Here is a 19,129-nt window from a genome sequence, read left to right on the forward strand (position 1 = left end):
CGTGAGATTTTCTATTTCTCACTGAAAAAGGAGATGTCAGTTTTGTGTGTTTCCTTTCTTCCAGTGGAGATCCTTCAGAGTTTGGTGAGTGGAAGCCTGGGAGGCACCCTTGGGCAGGCTGTGAGCAGCCCTACTGAGCAAGAAGGCATGGTGGGCCCTGTTTCCCTGCCCCGGAGAGCAGAGACCTTTGGAGGGTTTGACAGCCATCAGATGAATGCTTCAAAAGGTCAGTGGTTTTGAATTCGTTGCCCTTACAGGCAGCCCTTGGCTATCAAGCTAAACATGATCTGTACTCTGTAGCACCATTTCCTCTGTCTTCTGCCCCCCCTCAGTCAGTAAATGTTTTAGTCAGAGCCTAGTAAGTATATAGCTGCTAAAACACTCAGGCACCTCTCCCAGTGTTATGTTTATTTTGAGTAATAAAAAATTTCCCTGGGATCTCTGCTAAGCTATAGCCAAGTAACATTTGTTCCTTTCTGCTTCTAGTTCTGCATCAGTGAAATCATTAACAATCACTCAGCTGCCACCAAGGGGCTGCCCCTTTTTGGCATTAATAGACGTCAGAAATATTCTGTCCTTGAACTATGTATATTGTATTTTCTTGACTAATTGGTTTCACAACTTAAAAAACAAAAACAAAAACAAAAAAAAACACCTTGTTTGTTTGTTTAGGTGGTGAAAAGGAAGAGGGAGATGATGGCCAAGATCTTAGGAGAACAGAATCAGACAGTGGTCTGAAAAAGGTATTTCTTTCTAAGATATACTCTCTAAGTCCTCCCTGGCCTTTCCTCTGAATTCATAATCTTTGAAATTAGTCCATTCTGATTTTGTTAGTCCAGTCTGATTTGCTGTTTTCATTTCCCACTTTAAGAGGAAAGCACATATCTAAGCAAACCGTACAATTAAGAGCCCCACGCCCTTGGCCATTGAGTCTCTCTGGCTTTGGACAGTGTTGACACACACAACTCTGCCACTGCCCTGGCTGGACCAGTGTTGTTAAGAGGCTGTTTAAATGCCCCACATCCACCTGAACCCTTGGCAAAGCCTCCATGACAGTTCGGCCTGCAGTGAGAGGCTACTAGAGAAGAACAAAAATGGGAAGTCACAGCATAACAGACACACTGACTGTTATTTTTGCCTCAGAATCTTCGGGATTTTTTTAATGTACTTTTTTTGTTTTATAGGGTGGAAATGCTAACGTGGTATTTATGCTTAAAAGAAACAGTGAGGTAAGAATGTTATGAGCTATTTAACAGAATATGTTTTTGTCATAATTGTTAGGTTAGGAATGCTCATTTCTACTTGACTGATGAGCAAGCTGGCTCTTGGCTGTGACCCGGGCAGTTGTCAGTTTCCCTTCCCCAGGCCATCGACTTGTCATTTTGCCAGAGTACTGCCCACTAAAACGGCCTCTGCTTCTCTGTCCTTGAGAAACCCCTTGCTTTCTCTAAACATGGGCTGTGACACTCCCATCCATGCACACTGAGTAGAATTTGTAGCCACCCTTGCTGTAATGCAAGCCTGGCACCGAAGGCCATGGTCTAGAACCTGGCAAATTACCTTTTTGGTAATTCTGCATAGTAATTTCTTATACTACAGCTGAAGTTGGGTTTTCTTCTTTGAGCATTGCTTTTTACTCAAAAGGTAGCCTTGGCATCCCCTGGCCAGAGAGGAGGTTGCCATGCCCGTCTTTCACCCGCCTCCAGCTGAGTTCCACTGACTCTGTGGGATAACCCATGACTTGCATGGTCTCCCTCTCTCCTTGGGTCCCTTTTAGGAAGCCTCCTGCAGGCACTGCCGCCTCCAGACTTAGTTGACTCTGAGCATGTAACTGAGTCAGGAGGCTGGAATTGGACGCAGGACAGTGGTGCTTTGGGGTGTACCTCTCAGGATGTTCTCTGTGTTTCTCTCTGCTTTTAATATGCTTTTAATATGATGTCTTAAATCCCCAAGAAGCTTTGTTTTGAAATTTCAAATTAAGGGGATCTTTGCCTTTTTTCCCCCAAAACACAAAATGATGTTGTTTTCTGTTTGTTGACATGTTAGTCTACACTAACTATCCTGAGGAAATAATCAGAGCCATGCTGAAAAATGTGTGAAGGAGTTCCCATTGGGGCACAGTGTGGTATCCTGAAGGAACTCCTTTCAGTGTTTTCATCCTGAATGAAGTAAAGCTGCTCCACACAGGCTCTGGTGCCGCTTAAAAAGTAGCCCTTGGTTAATTTTTCCACTTGCCAACTTTTCCCTCCCATATTTATTTAGTGAGAAGAGTCAGGTAAGAAATAGTACAAGACCAGTGGTTTTTAGGCATTTCTGTATGGATTACACACCACAGATGCTCAGCCAGAGTCAGCTGATCTGCTGTGATTTCTCTCTCTGTTCATTAAGAATAAACTTAAATGAGGAATGAAAAGTATTCTCAGAAAGGCTAAGCCTGATAATTAAGTTTGTGTGTTTTAAGTATTAGAAAAAGAATACATGTTCATGGTAGAAAATACGAAAAATGCCCAATAATATAAAGGAAAAAAACGAACATTCTATAACTGAGATATAGCCACTATTAAGTGTTTGGTGTTCATATTTCTAACCTTATCTTCTACAGGACATATATTTATGTGTCTAAGTTTGTGAGTGTGAATCATTTAAAAATAGTTTTATAGTTTGTATCAGTACTCCCTGGAGAGTACTGCTTTTTTTCTCTTAACATGTGAGAATCATTTCCCTGGGGCATATTTGTACAAAGTATGCTATTTAACAGCTGCATATTATTATGTGCCAAAATTTATTTTATCTTTCCAGAGGTTCTTTCTCTGCCTTTTGCTTTTTAAATGATGCAGCCAAGAGCATGCTCACACTTTTTTTTTAACAAATTTTTAATTTTTTAACTTTTTTTTTTTTTGGCTTTGCCACTCCACAGTATACAGAGTTCCCCGGGCCAGGGATCAGATCAAGTCTGCTGCAGTTGTGGCAACTTCAGCTCCTCCCACTGGCCCAGGTCAGGGACCAACCTGGTCCCAGCACTTCAGAGACACTGCTGATCTCATTGTGCCCCAGTGGGAACTCCCTCACACATTTTTGGCATGGCCCTGATTATTTCCTCAGTGTGCCATCCACTCTCTAGAAAGGTTATGTAGTGTTCTTCCTGTCAGGTCAAGAGTACCCATTCTCGGAGTTCCCGTCGTGGCGCAGTGGTTAACGAATCCGACTAAGAACCATGAGGTTGCGGGTTCGGTCCCTGCCCTTGCCCAGTGGGTTAACGATCCGGCGTTGCCGTGAGCTGTGGTGTAGGTTGCAGACGCGGCTCGGATCCCGCGTTGCTGTGGCTCTGGCGTAGGCCGGTGGCTACAGCTCCGAGTCAATCCCTAGCCTGGGAACCTCCATATGCCGCGGGAGCGGCCCAAGAAATAGCAACAACAGCAGCAACAACAACAAAAAAGACAAAAGTCAAAAAATAAATAAATAAAAAAATAAAGAGTACCCATTCTCATCTTGCACCAATACTGGGAATCATTTTTTAATTGACATTTTGTTGGCTTGATAAGTTCAACTGGTTATTTCTTTTATCTGGCATTTTTCTGATTTCAGATAAGGTTGAATCATTTTTAACATATATAATTGGCCATTTGTAGCTCTTTTTGTAACTTGGTGTCTTTTGTTTATGTTCCTTGCCTGTTTTTCTACTAGGGGATTCTTTTTTTCTTACTGATCTGTTTACCTTTCTGTTTGGTTTGTCCTCTGCCTTTTAATTTTATATTTTTACATAGTAAAAGTTGAAATTGTGTGTGTGTGTGTGTGTGATTTCTTCCATTGTTTCTGTTTCTGAAAAGCCTGTTTCAAGATCAGAAAACATTCTCTTATTTTCATATAGCTCTTTTAATGGTTCTTTTCTACACCTAACATTTTAGTCTATTTGAATGGTTTTTTTCTGTGAGTCTAGATACCAACTGAATTTTTTCCAGAGATTTAGCCTATTTTCTCAGAACAACTCACTGAATATTCTTTCCTTCCCCTTTGACTAGAAATGCTACTTATATACTAAATTCTGCAGTTTGCCTCTGGGCTTTCTGTTGTGTTACACTGGTATGTGTGTGTGAGATTTTTGCGCTAGTCATACAATAATTGGAACTTTATAATACCTTTTAATGTGTGCTAACGTCCCTCCTACACACACAGTTACTTTGTTTTGTTTTTCTTGGCTATGTGTACAGGCATCTTCTCTGTAGTGCTTTCACTTTGAAAATACTTGATTGAAATGCAAGCCCGGTGCTGTTGTATAGTAAAGGGGGTTCTTGTCAGATGGTGTGATGGTACATTGATTTTCTTTTACAGCAGGTCGTCCAGAGCGTCATCCATCTCCACGAGCTCCTCAGCACTCTGCAGGTATGTGCCCTTCTCCTTTATCCCTTCACTTCCTTATTTCAAGAAAAACAATGAAGAGAGTACTGTTGGCCTAGATCTTTTGAGGTTTATAGGTTTTTTATGGGTAAATGGAATCTTCAGACTAGAGAAGACTGGCTGTCATAATGAGAAAGGTTACAAAAATACAGTGGTAGAGTATGGTCAGTTTTCTGTGACTAGACGTGAGCAGGTGGGATGCAGGCTCCCATTGACAGCGGAGCTCTGCTGTGCCAGTGTGCACAGAGGGGATGGTTTCAGTCTAGGAGGGCTGTGCGGGATTGTAAATTTGCATACTCCAAGTCTCCATGTGGTGAATGGGTAGAATAGCCCTCCTCAAACAGCTACTATTTAGACCTTTCTGGAAGTAGCCTCAAATTCCGCTCACTTCCTTTCTTGAAGATCTAACCAATCCTGTTCATACTTCCTCCCACCTCAAAACACACACTCCCCACCCAGAGAAGGCTGCCCACTACAAGCAGCAAGTGACCAAGTTGAACCAAAATCTGAGTCCGGGCACCATTGACATTCCTGTTTGACAGCCGCCTGGGGTTATCCCGGAGCACTCTTCCCAGGGCAGCTTAGAAACCAGGGCAGGGATATAGTCTGTCCTGCCCACTGACCAGGGTGCGGGCAGCCTGATGTCCTCCAGGCAGAGGCACATTATCCCCCCTTTTTGTCCCCTGCTGCAGGGTGTGGTGCTGCAACAAGACAGCTACATCGAGGACCAGAAGCTGCTGCTGACTGAGCGGACGCTCACACGGACGGCATCCCGGCCCAGCTCCCTCATCGAGCAGGAGAAGCAGCGCAGCCTGGAGAAGCAGCGCCAGGACCTGGCCAACCTGCAGAGGCAGCAGGCGCAGCACCTGGAGGAGAAGCGGCGGCGGGAGCGCGAGTGGGAGGCCCGCGACAGGGCGCTGCAGGAGCGCGAGGTGCGGCTGGCGCAGCGCGAGGACGAGCTGCGGCGAGGCCGCCAAGACCTGGAGCGCGAGCGGGAGGAGCTGCAGCAGAGGAAGGGCACCTACCAGAGCGACCTGGAGCGCCTGCGCGCCGCCCAGAGGCAGCTCGAGCGCGAGCAGGAGCAGCTGAAGCGTGACCGCGACGCCTGCCAGGTACCTGGGGGCCTGTCACCATGGGGGAGCTGGTCCCTGTCAGGGCCCAGGTCACCTTGGGCGACCGGTTACTGGTTATCATCCAGACAGGGTCACGACCTGCAAACCCAAAAACCCTTTGTGTGCTGAGCACCAGAGAAAAGTGAGTAGATATACAAAGGCTGACTTTCTAGCATCTGTTTACATACCCCAAGGGGCAGGTGAGGAAGTGAGTCTTTTTCTCCTTTTTGCATCTCTCAGAGGTTGAGGGGAATGAACTTTGGGGTTTGGCCACTGGAGTTAATGGGCATCAGGGCTGACTGGTGCTTCCCTCAGCCATTACTGGCTTAGGCTAGAGTAGCCTCAGCGTCTCTGAGGATGGCAGTGAGCCGGCCAGGTTTTCGGGAGCATCGCCTCTGCTCTGTGCCACGTAAGAAATCAGAATGGCCCCACCTAAAGAAACTTGTAGCTGGACACCCCAAGGACACAGCCCTTCCCCCCAGAGCACAGTGCCTGTGCCCACAGAGAGCAGTCATGATGCTGACAGCCGAGTTATTGAAAGAACTCGTCCTAGGCCAGGGGCCTCAGCTACAGGGAGGAGCCCCTCCCAGAAACCATGGGAGGCAGCCTCTCTTACGGAGAGGTGATACGTAAATGGGAAGCACACCGATTCCTGAGTTTACTTTAGGGATGTTCCATTGTTATTCTGGAACAGGGACACTTGTGGCAGGTGGGAAGCTTGAGTGTACAGATCCACCTGTCTCTTGATGCGTATGTTGCCATTTGATAGACTGACCTTGGACAAGGAAAGAAAAAGAAACTGACATCTTTAGGAGGGCTTGGTTTAGCCTCTTGGGGAGGTTTTCACATATGGGAGTGCTGACAGTGACACTGCTGTGCTCTTTATGACACAAGGATGGATTCCAGCTCCATCCCAGTAGTTAGTAGCGGGGCTTCCTAAAGTCGCAAGGCTCAGAGCACGGATTAGACTGATGACCTTGCCTTATCTTTGGTTTAACCTTTATGATGCTGATAATAAAAACTATTAATAGTATCAAAAATATTTTTAGCATTTTCATAGATGCTACTTTGGGGAGGGAATAAATGGAACTGAGAAGTTCAGGATATTTTTGCAACAAGTTTTCGTGGGCTGACACACTGATCTCGGGCAGTGTTCACTGAGTGTGCGCCTCAGATGCTGCCAGCCTCCAAGTCACACCTCTTCTCTTGACCATGTGCAGGTTTTCCATCAACACACCAAGATGATGAGAATCCCATCCTTCTCACCCAGTCCTGAGGAGGCCCCCTTGCCATCTGCACCTTCAATGGCCAAATCAGGGTCATTGGACTCAGAACTCTCAGTGTCCCCCAAAAGGAACAGCCTCTCTCGGACACACAAAGAAAAGGGGACTTTTCACATACTGGGTTCCACGAGCCAGACGAGCAGAATACCAGAGGGTCAGAGCCAGACGCCAGTCTGCACCTCCACATCCACCTCCACCCGCCTGTTTGGGTTAGCCAAGCCAAAGGAGAAGAAGGAAAAAAAGAAGAAGAGCAAAGGAAGCCGCTCGCAGCCCGGTGGTGAGTTCCACACATGAGGTCTTCCTCTGGCCACGTAGTCCCTGAAGAATGGGTGGCTTTAGCAGCATAGAAGGGATAAAAATGGTGCCTGCCATTCAGGCATATAAAAGCTGAACCACATATGTCTCACCAAACTCACTTGCTCTGCCCACAAAGGACTGTTGGAACTTACACTAAGAACACTAATTCACAGAGCATTTACGAACCCACTCTGTGTAGCACATGTGCAAAGTACAAAGGTGGATTCATTTCTCAGGCACTTGCTGTCCAGGTGAGGAGCTAAAACTCACTTGAAGGCAGCAGCCACAGCCTTCCCTGCCTTTTAAGACCTAGCCCAGTAATTATAATAATGGTACCTGATGAGCATCCTCCAAGTGACTGTGAGATGGGTGTTGCTAACTCCCAGACACCCTGGGAAACTGAAGCTCAGTGGAGTAACCGACATGCCTGCTGCCACAGGGCTCACGATCAAATCACACTATACAAGGGTCTGAGTACTTCTTGTTAGGATTGCTCTCCCTCTTCTGTGTGGGAGGTTAAAGGGAATTCCTATTTCTGGGCCTGTTTATAAACAGCAAGCGTAGTGTCTCTGCAAAGTTAAAGGGAGCCATAGACCAGGAGGACGTCGCTGAGGACCTCGTCTCCTGCATAGCTGGGGAGCCCCAGGTGCGGGAGTGGATTGCCCATCAGCCCATTCTCCGTCTGCATTCCAGAAGACGCATGTTTGCATGGGGAGGAAAGGAGGGAATTTACCAGTGAAAAGAGCAGCTTTTTCTGAATTTCTTCCTGTCTTGGCTTCCTTTTTTCCAGATGGCCCTGCCTCGGAAGTATCCGCAGAGGGGGAAGAGATCTTCTGCTGACCTGCTCCTCTGCTGAGGCAGCTGCCTCCCATCCCGGCCAGCGGCTGCAGCCCCGCCTCCTGCTGTCCTTTGTGCACACTCTCCGACACTGACGCCCCAGCTCCAGCATCCGGCCCTGCCACGCTGCCCCAGGTCCTGGGCCAGAGCAGCACATGGTCTTGGGGATCAGGGTGGGGAAGGAGGCCCGGGACTGGCAACCCAACAACTCGTGGGTTGGGGCCGGCCCTACTGAGGATGTTATACCAAGAGTAGTGGCCCCAGAAGTCCAGGCAATGGTTTTGGACAGGAATTCCTAGAGGCTGAAAGTGTTTCCAAATGAGGTCTGAACTCTGATTGCCTTTTATTTTGGGGAACAGAACCAAAAATCCAACAGCAGAGAGTTTGAACTTTACCTTAATGTGTACAAGAACCCGTCTGCATATACAGGGGTATGCGGAACTGCACAGGTCTGTCCCAGACACCTGGCAGGCTCAGCTGTGCGCAAGGGGCGCTGCCCAGCACCAGTCAGGGAACGCGGCTCGGAGACTCACCCCCTGGTCCTCCAGGCTGTCTCCCTGTAAACCCACCCTGTGCACACCTCATCCTTTTTTTTGTGTGTATGTCTCATTTCACTTTAGAAGGGACAACAAACATTTGTGAACCCCAGTGAGAGAAGGCTTGATGTGTTTAAAAAGCAGATGATCTGCACCACCTTAATTTTGGTGTTTCAGTCACTTAAAAAAAAAAAAAATAGCTAATCTCATCAAATCCAGAAGAAATCATATAGTTTCAAGGATATTTGCCCACATGCTCTGGGCATAGATGAAGGAGACAGCCCACCTCACCATCACCCTGCAGTGTGACACTTTTTGGTTGTCACCAGCCACTCAGAAGTGGCAGTATTCCTGAGACCTCACGGTGGCTCTCCAGGGAAGCCACTCCTACCTGGAGCTCCCCATGGGAGAGGGTGGCCTGTTGGCACGACTTACCCGCCCAGGTGGGGCCCCCGGTACTGGAGAGCTGGCTGAGAAGCAAGTTCAGCTGGGTGTTAGTCCCATACTTAGTGGATTCCACCAGTGCAGACCCAGGGAAGAGCTGGCCCAGAGATGTGTGGCTTGGGAAAGTTCTGCTGTCAGGAGGCCTGGCAAGATTTCATTCCTCAGAAAATTTTTAAATCTGGAGGTCTATTGGTTATTGTACTTCACCCTTTTAAGATGCTGCCTCTTTGTTCTTTTCCTTCTCTCTCTCCTGTCCCACTGTGTCTTGGTCTGTATTCCCTGAGGCTTATCACCAGCTGGGAGGTGCAGGGCGTGTCCCCTCCAGAGGCCGCTGCCCCTGCCATGTGGTTACCCACCTTGAGGGGAAACCCTGGTAAAATTCTCTGCTTTAAATGTGGCCTTCGATTCCTGCGTTTGCCCCTCAGGAGTATGGGTCTTTAAACATACTTTTAAAAACAAACAAAAAAAATCTGTAACTTGGTGCTTGTTGATGAATTGCAAGCTGGCCTTGCAGATGGAGATATTTATCTTTCAGTTTATTTGAAAGAGGTCTGGTTTAAAATTTTTAGCTTAGACTCGTTTTATTTATTTGTGTGTGTGTGTGTGTGTGTGTGTGTGAAAGGCAAACACACCAGCCCAACGGTTTCAACCATCTTACCCACGCAGGAAGTGAACAGCAGCCCACGTTGCATCCCTACCCTCCCTGTCAGTTAAAGTGCCTTGCAGGCCCAAAGGAAAATGAAGGATTGAGGGAAGAATTTCCTTGCCTCCTTCCACCCCCACCTCGTCCTTTGATCAAGGGATGTCTTCTTCTCTCCTTGAGAATTAAGAAACTTGCTACCCAGGGGCTAGATGTGCCTAGTTTTGTCATGGAGATTTCTTACTTTTCAGAAATATACTTTTAGAACAGAACCAACTGATTTTCTCTTGAACCGCAGAAATAGACCACTGACAAACCCCCTTCGCCAAAGACCCTAAAGAGCAAAAAGTTAGATTGTTTCCTGCCACCAGTCCAGCTCCATAAGGCCGACCTGTCCCACTTTTCCTCAGATCCAGCCGGAGCTCAGCCATCTGTCTTTGTCACAGAGTCCCCTGTGTGGGTCCCTGTCCCACAGAGTGACACTCTGCTGGGAGGCACGGACCTGCATCCTCCCTCTGTGCACGTGGGCTGGGCCTCCCTGGCTCAGGGCTGGTGGGATTTGCTCTCACACGAGAGCTTCACAAAAAGCGCCCTGGACACTGAGTTTTTGTACATCTCTGCACAGCTGGCTTTCAACTTTAGTGTCTTTTACCCCCAGCCGGTTATAAGGTTTTAGTTGCCTTGGTTGTTTGATGGTAGTTTTTTTAAATGGAAATCCCCGCCCCCCCCATGCACAGTCATTGGCCCAGGTTCTGTTTGGACAGGTTTAGGGTCAGTCTCCCCAACACAGTCTGCAGCACAGAGAGAACCACTTACCCAGACCCTTTGCCTTGACATGGGACTTGGGGGCGTTGTGGCCACGCTGGGGAGCTGCCTGGGGTTGTTGCTGCTCCTGCTTCTGCTTATGGCCTCGAGGCCCACCCTGGTTACTGAAGTTTCTTTCCTGTGAGAAGGGCTGCCTCCCAGGGCAACTCCCACCCAGTCCTCCCCAGTGTCCCCCGGCCAGGATGCTGTGCTCTCTACCACGCATGAGGAATCAGGCGCCTGACCTTGTGTTTAGGTTTGGGGGGACAGATGGAGCCACCATCCAGAGCCCCCAGATTTCCGGAATCTAAGTTTCTGGAAGAGGCCACATCTTCTCTAAAGCTTCATCTCAGTGGTTGTCATCCCAGTCGGGAGACGCGTGCACTTTAAATGCCTTCAACGGTTGGCTTCCCCTTCCAGACCATCAACCATGTTAGCTGTGTGCTTTGAAAATGGAGAGGGTTAAAGACATGCCAACTGCCACAATCCAGCCTTTGCCAGCATACCATCTCCTACCCCCTTAAGAGCTGTCTTTGGGGAAGAAATCTTCATCAAGATGTTTTTTTGTAAAGGTACGAGTCTTTTTTTTCCTCTCGTGTCTCAGGGTAATACCACTAAGAGTTGTTCCTCTGCTGATAGTCTCCCTATTTGTTCTCTTCCCATGCCCCTAGTACTAGCAGTAGTGAGCAAAAGTTTTCGAGACTCTTGGAATTTGCTGTATCTTCATGGGGGGAGGGGGGCGGGTATTAGTGGGTAGGGGTTTAATAGGCCCAGCCTTAAATAAAAGGTAGCACCGTAACCTTAGACTTCACCCAAGGGTGCCATTCACAGAGATACTGTATTTGTCATCTGTTGGTCCCAAAGCTGCCTTTTCCATGGCCAGTTCTTTCTCCCCAAGGGCTTGGTGTTGGCCTTGGAGCTGCAGTTGTCCATACAGTGTTGATGGGGACGCCACTTGTTCCCTGTGGACAGGCTGTTGAGAGAGACAGTCCTGTGGCTTGGAGGAGACCCTGGACTCTGCCAGGGGGGCATCAACCCCCCACGCCTGGACACCCTTGGAATGCGGAAGCCCAGAAAGAGCTTTAACCCGTGGTTTCCGAGGCTGTGGTGGCAGTGGTTGGCTGAGGAATGTGTGACTTGCCTTCCTGCAGCAGGACCACGGGACACACAGGCTGTGGTCCTGGGGTCCCAGCCCCACCTGGCGCAGTTGCTGTGATTGATCCTCAGAGACAAAGAAGAGGGCAGAGCATTTGTTTGTTGTGGTTCTTCATTTTCCTTCAGCATAGCGTAACATTCCTAGTTAACCAGCGCTTTGCAATCTGCTGCCTGCTGGCCAGGTTTTACAATGAAAAATCTTCTAATGCTGCCGTAATGGGGGAAAAAGGAAGGGAAAAAAAAGGCTTCTCTCCACGTACCAGTCTAATTTAGTTTGTGAAAAGCTTGACAGACCTTGAGTTAGTTCTCCATCTCGCTAAGGTTTAAAGACGGCAGACCCAACTGGTTAAAGTCTTTCCTGCCACAGACCGTGACGGCCTGCTCCAGACACGCAGGCGGAACCCGGCCTCTGCTCACCCCAGTCGTCACCCCGCTTGAGTGATTCTGCCTTTCGCGACCACCTGCCAGGTTGGGCGGCTTGAGGGCACTGACAGGGACCTGCTGGTTGGCTGGCCCGCAGTCACAGTGTAGTCTGTGGATTCCTGCGTGTCACCCCGTCAGCGCGCAGGAGACCAGGAGACGCCAGGGTTTATGCAGGAGGGCGATTACCTACACCTCATACCTCTGCTCTCATTCGTTGTTTCCAGATGCTATAGGAACATTTCTGTGCTGAATCCTATTAGATTAAAAAGGGGTTAAAACCCAAATGCTGTATATTAATTTGTAATTATGTATAAAGTAAAGCAGTTTTAAACTGTAAAGATTTTTTTTCAGTGTGTTTTCTGAAATTTTGCCACAACATACCGGCTTTGTATTTTATTTATCATCTTTTCTAGTTATTGGCTTCAGACTCTTGTAAAGTCTCCCTCCACCCTTTCAAAAAATAAATGTCCTTTAAGTCTCAATGTGACTACAATGTATTCCTGTCCCTGTGGGTTACCTGAGGAGTCCCAGGAGACTGCATTCCTGCTAAAGGGACACCCCCTCTGCAGCTCTAAGAGAGCCTTCTCCCCAGGGGAAACTTGCATCTGTCCGTCCCTCCAGGAACAGGACTCAGGAAGACAGCCCAAAGCAGCACCTGGGAGCCCTAACCCTGGGGCACCAAGGGTCAGAACCATTTCCAGATAAAATCAACAAGGTAAGAAACAGCTTCTGCTACAAAAAAAGATGAATGTCGGTTTGCCTTTCTTTGCCAACTTTTTTCACCCCACCCTACCCCCAAACAAGGGCAATAGCCAAAAACTAATTCAGGAAGAAAAATCCCATTTGCACATAGCTCCAGAGGGATTTCCTAGGTCTAGTGCACTGAGAAATTGCTGGAATGCACAGAGCTATTGCTGACCCTGCCTGTGGGTGCCTGTGCCTGTTCCCAAATTGCTGGCTGAGCCTGGCCTCCTGTCCCTGTGAAAGGCCCCTCAGTCCATTCAGCTGTGGGGAGCATGCCACGTGGTGTGACGCAGAGCCACCCAGGTTCCCAGCTCTGGCCTCCCAGCGCCCTTTCCCTCCCCCAGCAACAATCAAAAGAAGACAGTCCTGCCAGGATTGCCAAGTGTCTTCCCTCGCTCATGAACTTGTAAGTAGCCAGATTTCTAAAGAGCCTGTAGCCCTGGCAATAGCTGCCTCCCACAAGCCAGTGAACACTGGTCCCTTCTCTCTGCCGCCCAGCCTTGGCCTTCACAGCTGCTACAGCCTCCCAACACCCCCAGCAGGGCCAGGAGAGTGGTTCCCATGGCCTCCCTCCTCCACTCGCGCCCTCCTTGGGTCTGAGCCAGGGACAGGCTCTGTCTGGGAGGCAAGAAAGACGGAGGAGGTGCTGTTTGTTCCAAAAGAACAGCAACGGCACAAAGCACGCAGGGCTCCAGGAGAGCACTGGACAGCCATCCAGCAGGGCAGGGAGTCTCCGCCTGCTCCTGAGGGAGAAGGTGCCACTGATAAAAGGGGCCCACTCCCATCTGAGGACACCCCTACCCAAGGGGACGCCCGGGTTGGGGCAGCCGTGTGCAAACCAGCCTGGGTAGAGAGTGTGCTCACTGATGCACCAGGCAGAAACCTGAGTGACAAATGCAGGGAGAAGCTTGCAATGCCAAGGAGTCCAGAAAAAGAGCTTGCAGGGGAGGGAGGGAACGCAGGGCACAGGTTTTGATACTTCCCTTGAAAGCAGGAACAGAGGCAGATCTTGGTGATGCTGCAGAGCGTCAGAAATGAGATCAGAAACCTGCTACTGGGGCCACCTGAACGGCAAGAAGCACCTCTGAGGCCCTCTAGGCTTCTTGGGAGATTCTGTTTTCCTTAACTTTGCCCCCATTTCCTCAGGGAGCTCAGGTCACCACCAGAAGGTCAGAAGGTGGAGCAAGGAGTCCCAAGTGGGAAGGGGGCAGAGCTTGGTGCACCCCAGACTTGGGAAAAGTGGGCCGCAAGGTCCCCCCAGCCTCCCTCCAAGTCATTTGGTGTCCAAGTTACAGCCAGGCTGTCCCTAGGCCCCCTCTGGCCTCTTTCTTTCATATGTTAATCACCTGCTCCACAGCTATAAACTGTCCCACTGAAGTTTGGGTGGCTCCTCCCTCCAGGCGCCTTGGTGAGACTTATTCTTCCTGGGAAACTATCTGGAGCCTCTGGATGGGGGCTGGAGGGGGAAGAGGGACCCGGGACGGCCTCTAGTGGGGAACTGCTGGCAGGGGGTGGGAGGGAGTGACAAACTGTCTCCTTAACAGATCAGCTGGGAACAGGGCCTGCTTTCTCTCCCTCCCTCATCACCATGTCCCGTGTCCCTTCGAGGGGCCCTGAACTTCCTGTCCCACTCCCAGCAGCTCGGGGGGGGGGGGGGTTGCAGCTGGGCGGTTGCCTGGACAACCCCATGCCTCCCAGTCCTGTCCCGTCTTTGCATCCAGAGAAGCGGGTCCCTGGTCACCTGAAACAATGCTCCCTCCACCCACAGGAGCCAGGCAGGGTGAGGAGCTGGGGAGAGGGCTGGGCTGGACTCCCGCTCCATGGAGGGGGCAATGGACAAAGGCTGGGGAGGCCCCAGGGGGGTGAACGAACATACACAGTCTTCAGAACAGAGTAGGCTCAATGTCCAGTCCAGCCACCTAATGGCCAAGTGATCTTGGACAAGGTATTAAACTCATTTGTCCCCGTTTGCTCTCTCATGTGGAACCAGGATATCTAGCTTGCAGATCTGCCCTGACGAGTCAATGAGATGCTGAATACTGATCCCCAGCACACAAGTCTTAATTCCCGAACCTGTTCCTACATCAACAGCAGGAGCCTGCAGAGTAGCAGCCCCCCGAATCTCACCCCAACCTCTGTCTCGGTAGCAGGAGGCAAGTGCCTGGAAGCAGAAACGACCTTCTCCATTGTCTGGTAGCAGCGCCCAGCACAGGGTGTGGCTGGGAACTCCTGGTCTCTGGGCCTCTGGTTGGGAATGCCTGTCCCCTTTTCCCTCACGTGGCTCAGGTGAGCTGGCACTTCCTAGAGGAAGCCTTCGCTGACGGCCCAGGCAAGCCCAGCCCTTCCTCCTGTCTGCCTTTAGCACCTGCAACCCACCAGCCTGCACGGAACCATATGGTGGCTGGACCCACCTCGGCTTTGCCACCAGCATCACTTCCCTTGGTTTCAAGGCCAGCATACAAGACTGAGCCTGATCTTCCTCGCCTGGAAATGGGCTGAAGCCCACCCGCTGCACACACCCTCATTCCAAGACCGCAGTGCTGGGAGTAAAGGCCAGGTAGGATGGTCACAGGGCCTGGAAGAGGCAGGAGCATTGCTCTGCCAGCAGGGCAAGGCTGGCAGGTGGCCTTCAGCTCCCGTTGTTTCTGGGAAGGTTGTCTCCATCGGGGGCCTCTGACTGAACCATCCGGAGTCTTGCTGCAAGGGCTGGGATGGCTGCCAGCCCCCTCCCCTACAAAGTGGCTGAGGCCCACCACCACCAGGTCTTGTAGCCAAAAGCAAGCCAGGCCACTCTGTTCTGGGAACAGGGAGCTCAGAGGCTCTCTCTCGCCCTCTCCAACTGGGGATAAGAGTGGTTCCCAGGAAGGCAGGCTGGGAGAGCTGAAGCAACAGGATCTGGAAACAGATCCACTCAGGAGTTCATACCCTGGGGCCCCACTCCTGTGTGTCCTACACCAATGTGCTTAACCTCTCTGAGCTAGTTTCCTCATCTGTAAAATGTGGATGATGGCACCTACCCTACTGTTACTGCAGGGAAAAAGGATTAGTTGTCCCTTCTTTTTCCTTGGTAGATAGAGACAAGGTAGAGGCATGGATCTCGTGAATGTGCATACAGGTGAGCCTGCAGGTGCAGCATTTACTGAGACTTCAGTGCTCCCACATTGTTTCAGATTCATCGAGTCAAAGAAAGTTTGTCTTGGAGTTCCTGTCGTGGCATAGTGGTTAACGAATCTGACTAGGAACCATGAGGTTGCAGGTTTGATCCCTGGCCTTGCTCAGTGGGTTAAGGATCCAGCGTTGCCATGAGCTGTGGTGTAGATTGCAGGTCACAGAAGCAGCTTGGATCACGCATTGCTGTGGCAGCTGCGATTCCAATTTGACCCCTAGCCTGGGAACCTCCATATGCCACGGGCTCGGCCCTAGAAAAGACAAAAAAAAAAGTTTGTCTTGGGATGACTTTCCCATGGAGGCCCAAAGCGAGGGGCAGTCACTGGCTGGAAATCCACAGGTCTCATACCTGCAATGCTGCTGAACCCAACCTCCTAACACGGGTCCAAGTACCCCTTTTCTGGATGATCCCACCCAGGCTCATGGAGTTAGGTGAATGGCCCAGCCAGAGCCAAGTCTGACATGCAGGCCCAAGATTCACCCTTAGACCAGTGTTCCTCTAAGGACAGTCTTTGGATCCCTGCATCTGCTGTTTTGTTTTGTTTTGTTTGCCTCACCCACAGCATGGTTCCCAGGCAGGGAACCTCTGCCACAGCAATGAAAGCGTCATATCCTTAACCACTAGGCTACGAGGGAACTCCAGGATCTCTGCATTTGAGTTATCTGAACTGTTTATTGAAAATACATCTTGACCCCTAGCCTGGGAACTTTCATGTGCTGCATTTTCAGCCCTAAAAGGCAGAAAAGCAAAAAAAAAAAAAAAAAAAAAAAAAAAAGAGAAGAGAAGGAAAGGAAAAAAGGGAAAGAAAATGCATTTCTGAGTTCCTGTCGTGGCTCAGTGGGAACGAATCTGACTAGCATCCATGAGGACGCAGGTTCGATCCCTGGCCTTGTGCAGTGGGTTAAGGATCCACCATTGCTGTGAGTGGTGGTGTAAGTCGCAGACACGGCTTGGATCTGGTGTTGGTGTTGCTGTAGCTGTGGTGTAGGCCAGCAGCTACAGCTCCAATTCAGCCCTCAGCCTGGGAACCTCCATATGCTGCAGGGGTGGCCCTAAAAAGACAAAAAAAAAAGAAAAAAAAAGAAAAAAAAAAGAAAAGAAAATGCATCTCTGCAGGTTCAACCCCAGATTTATTGAGTCAGGGTCTTTATTCTCCTGGGATGAAGCTAGAGAAGTTGCAGCTTTAACTAACTCCCTGGGGAATTTCATGCATTCGCATAGATCAAGAGACTCTAGGTGCACCCTAATGCTCCTGTCCAGAAGAATAGGGTGCAGAGAAGTCCTTGCCACTCTGCAAACCCAGGTTCCCCTCCATGGAATCCTGCTCTTGTTCCACAGATAATTAATTCTCCATGAACATTCTGGCACAACCAAAAAAAAAAAAAAAAGAGTTCCTGCTATGGCCCAATTGGAACAGTGGCATCTCCGGAGCCCTGAAATTCAGGTTTGATCCCCAGACCTGGCACAGTGGATTAAGGATCTGGCAATGCCACAGCTATGACTTAGGCTGCAACTGTGGCTCAGATCTGATCCCTGGCCAAGGAACTCCATATGCTGTGGGGTGGCCAAAAAAAAATAATTGGAGGGAAATCTATCAACTTAGAATTCTATGCTCAGTGAAAACATTTTCAAAACAAATACTTTTTCAGATATACAAAAGCTAAAAGAATTAATCCTCAAGACCCTCACTACAAGATATTTTAAACTGAAGGAAATGATTTTTTTTTTGTCTTTTTGCCTTTTCTAGGGCCGCTCCCGCAGCATATGGAGATTCCCAGGCTAAGGGTCTCATCAGAGCTGTAGCCACTGGCCTACACCAGAGCCACAGCAACTCGGGATCTGAGCCAAGTCTGCAACCTACACCACAGGTCACGGCAATGCCGGATCCTTAACCCACTGAGCAAGGCCAGGGATCAAACCTGCAACCTCATGGTTCCTAGTCAGATTCGTTAACCACTGCACCAAGATGGGAACTCCTAAACTGAAGGAAATGATTCTAAATGGAAATAGGATCTATTTAAAGGAATAAAAGGCACTGGAAATAGAAAATACATAAGATTTTTTTCTGATTATTTAAAACTCTTTGAAAGATGGATGACAGTTTAAACAAAAATAGTAACAATGTAGTGTAGGGTTTTTAATATATACAAGAATAAGATTATGACAGCAATAACACAAAGGCCAATTGGAGAGAGATGGGAGTAAACTATCCTAAGATTGTTGTACTATACATGAATTTGTATAATATTACTTGAAGACTGTGAGAAGTTGAAAAAACTTAAAGAAACTGAGAGGAGAAATGAATTTTAATCCATACCTTACATCATATACAAAAGTTAACTCAAAATGGATCATAGACCAAAATGCGAAAGTTAAAACTATAAAGGTACAAAAGAACACATAAGAGAAAACCTTTTTGACTTTGGGTTATGCAAAGAACTCTTAAATACGACACTAAGAGCACAATCCACAAAGCAAAATGATAAACTGGAGTTTATTAAAAGTAAACGCTTATGCTCTTCAAAAGACACTGTTAACAGAATGAAAATGCAAAGTGCAGACTAGGAGAAAATACATGCAAATTATATATCTGATAAAATACTTCTATCCAGAATATATAAGGAACCCTCAACACTCAATAAGAAAGCAAGCAATGCAAACAATGTCTGGGCAAAAGATTTGAACAGATATTTCATATAAGAAGATATACAGAAGGCAGATAGGCACATGAAAAGATGCTCAACAGCACTGCATACTAGAGAAATGCTAAATAAAACCATAACAAGATACCACTATACACCTCTTACAGTGACTAAAATTCAAATGACTAATTATACCGACATTGCAAGGATGCAAAGGAACTGGAACTCTCAAACTGCTGGTGGGAATGGGAAATGGTTCGAGCACCTTGGAAAACAGCTTAGGAGCTTCTTAAAAACTTAAATATACGCCTACTGCATGATCCAGCCACTCAACTCCCAAGAGAAACTGAAGCATATATCCACACAGAGCTTTCACATGAATATTCATAGCAGCTTTATTTGTAGTAGCCCCACCTGGAAACAACCCAACTATCTATGGACCGGTAAATGGGCAAAAAGGAGAAACTGATATACACAACAAAACCAGTGAATCTCAAAATTAGTATGCTGAGTAAAAGAATGCACACACACAAAGAGCACACTATATGATATCATTTATATAAAATTCTGCAATATGCAAGCTATTATAACAAAAAATAGAGCAGTGGTAGCCTAGAAATGTAAAGCAGGGAATTGGGGAGAGGCAGG

The 19,129-nt window shown here is 48.4% G+C and overlaps 1 protein-coding gene across 13 annotated transcripts in view; it reads left to right on the forward strand.

Annotated features, from left to right (window-relative positions):
- AKAP13 (A-kinase anchoring protein 13) overlaps positions 1 to 12,408 on the forward strand; it is a 326,734-nt gene extending 314,326 nt beyond the window's left edge. For 12 of the 13 annotated variants that reach the window (XM_047797871.1, XM_047797876.1, XM_047797878.1 and 9 more), the window contains 7 exons: positions 65 to 226; positions 673 to 743; positions 1,185 to 1,229; positions 4,330 to 4,380; positions 5,088 to 5,507; positions 6,728 to 7,067; positions 7,878 to 12,408. In XM_047797871.1, coding sequence (XP_047653827.1) covers positions 65 to 226; positions 673 to 743; positions 1,185 to 1,229; positions 4,330 to 4,380; positions 5,088 to 5,507; positions 6,728 to 7,067; positions 7,878 to 7,927 — 1,139 coding nt within the window. In that variant the 3' untranslated portion in view covers positions 7,928 to 12,408. The remainder of the gene's footprint in view (positions 1 to 64; positions 227 to 672; positions 744 to 1,184; positions 1,230 to 4,329; positions 4,381 to 5,087; positions 5,508 to 6,727; positions 7,068 to 7,877) is intronic. The other variant, XM_047797877.1, reaches the window with a different exon arrangement.
- Positions 12,409 to 19,129: the final 6,721 nt, after the last annotated feature.

This window comes from Phacochoerus africanus, chromosome 9 (assembly GCF_016906955.1).
Source record: "Phacochoerus africanus isolate WHEZ1 chromosome 9, ROS_Pafr_v1, whole genome shotgun sequence".
NCBI lineage: Eukaryota > Metazoa > Chordata > Mammalia > Artiodactyla > Suidae > Phacochoerus > Phacochoerus africanus.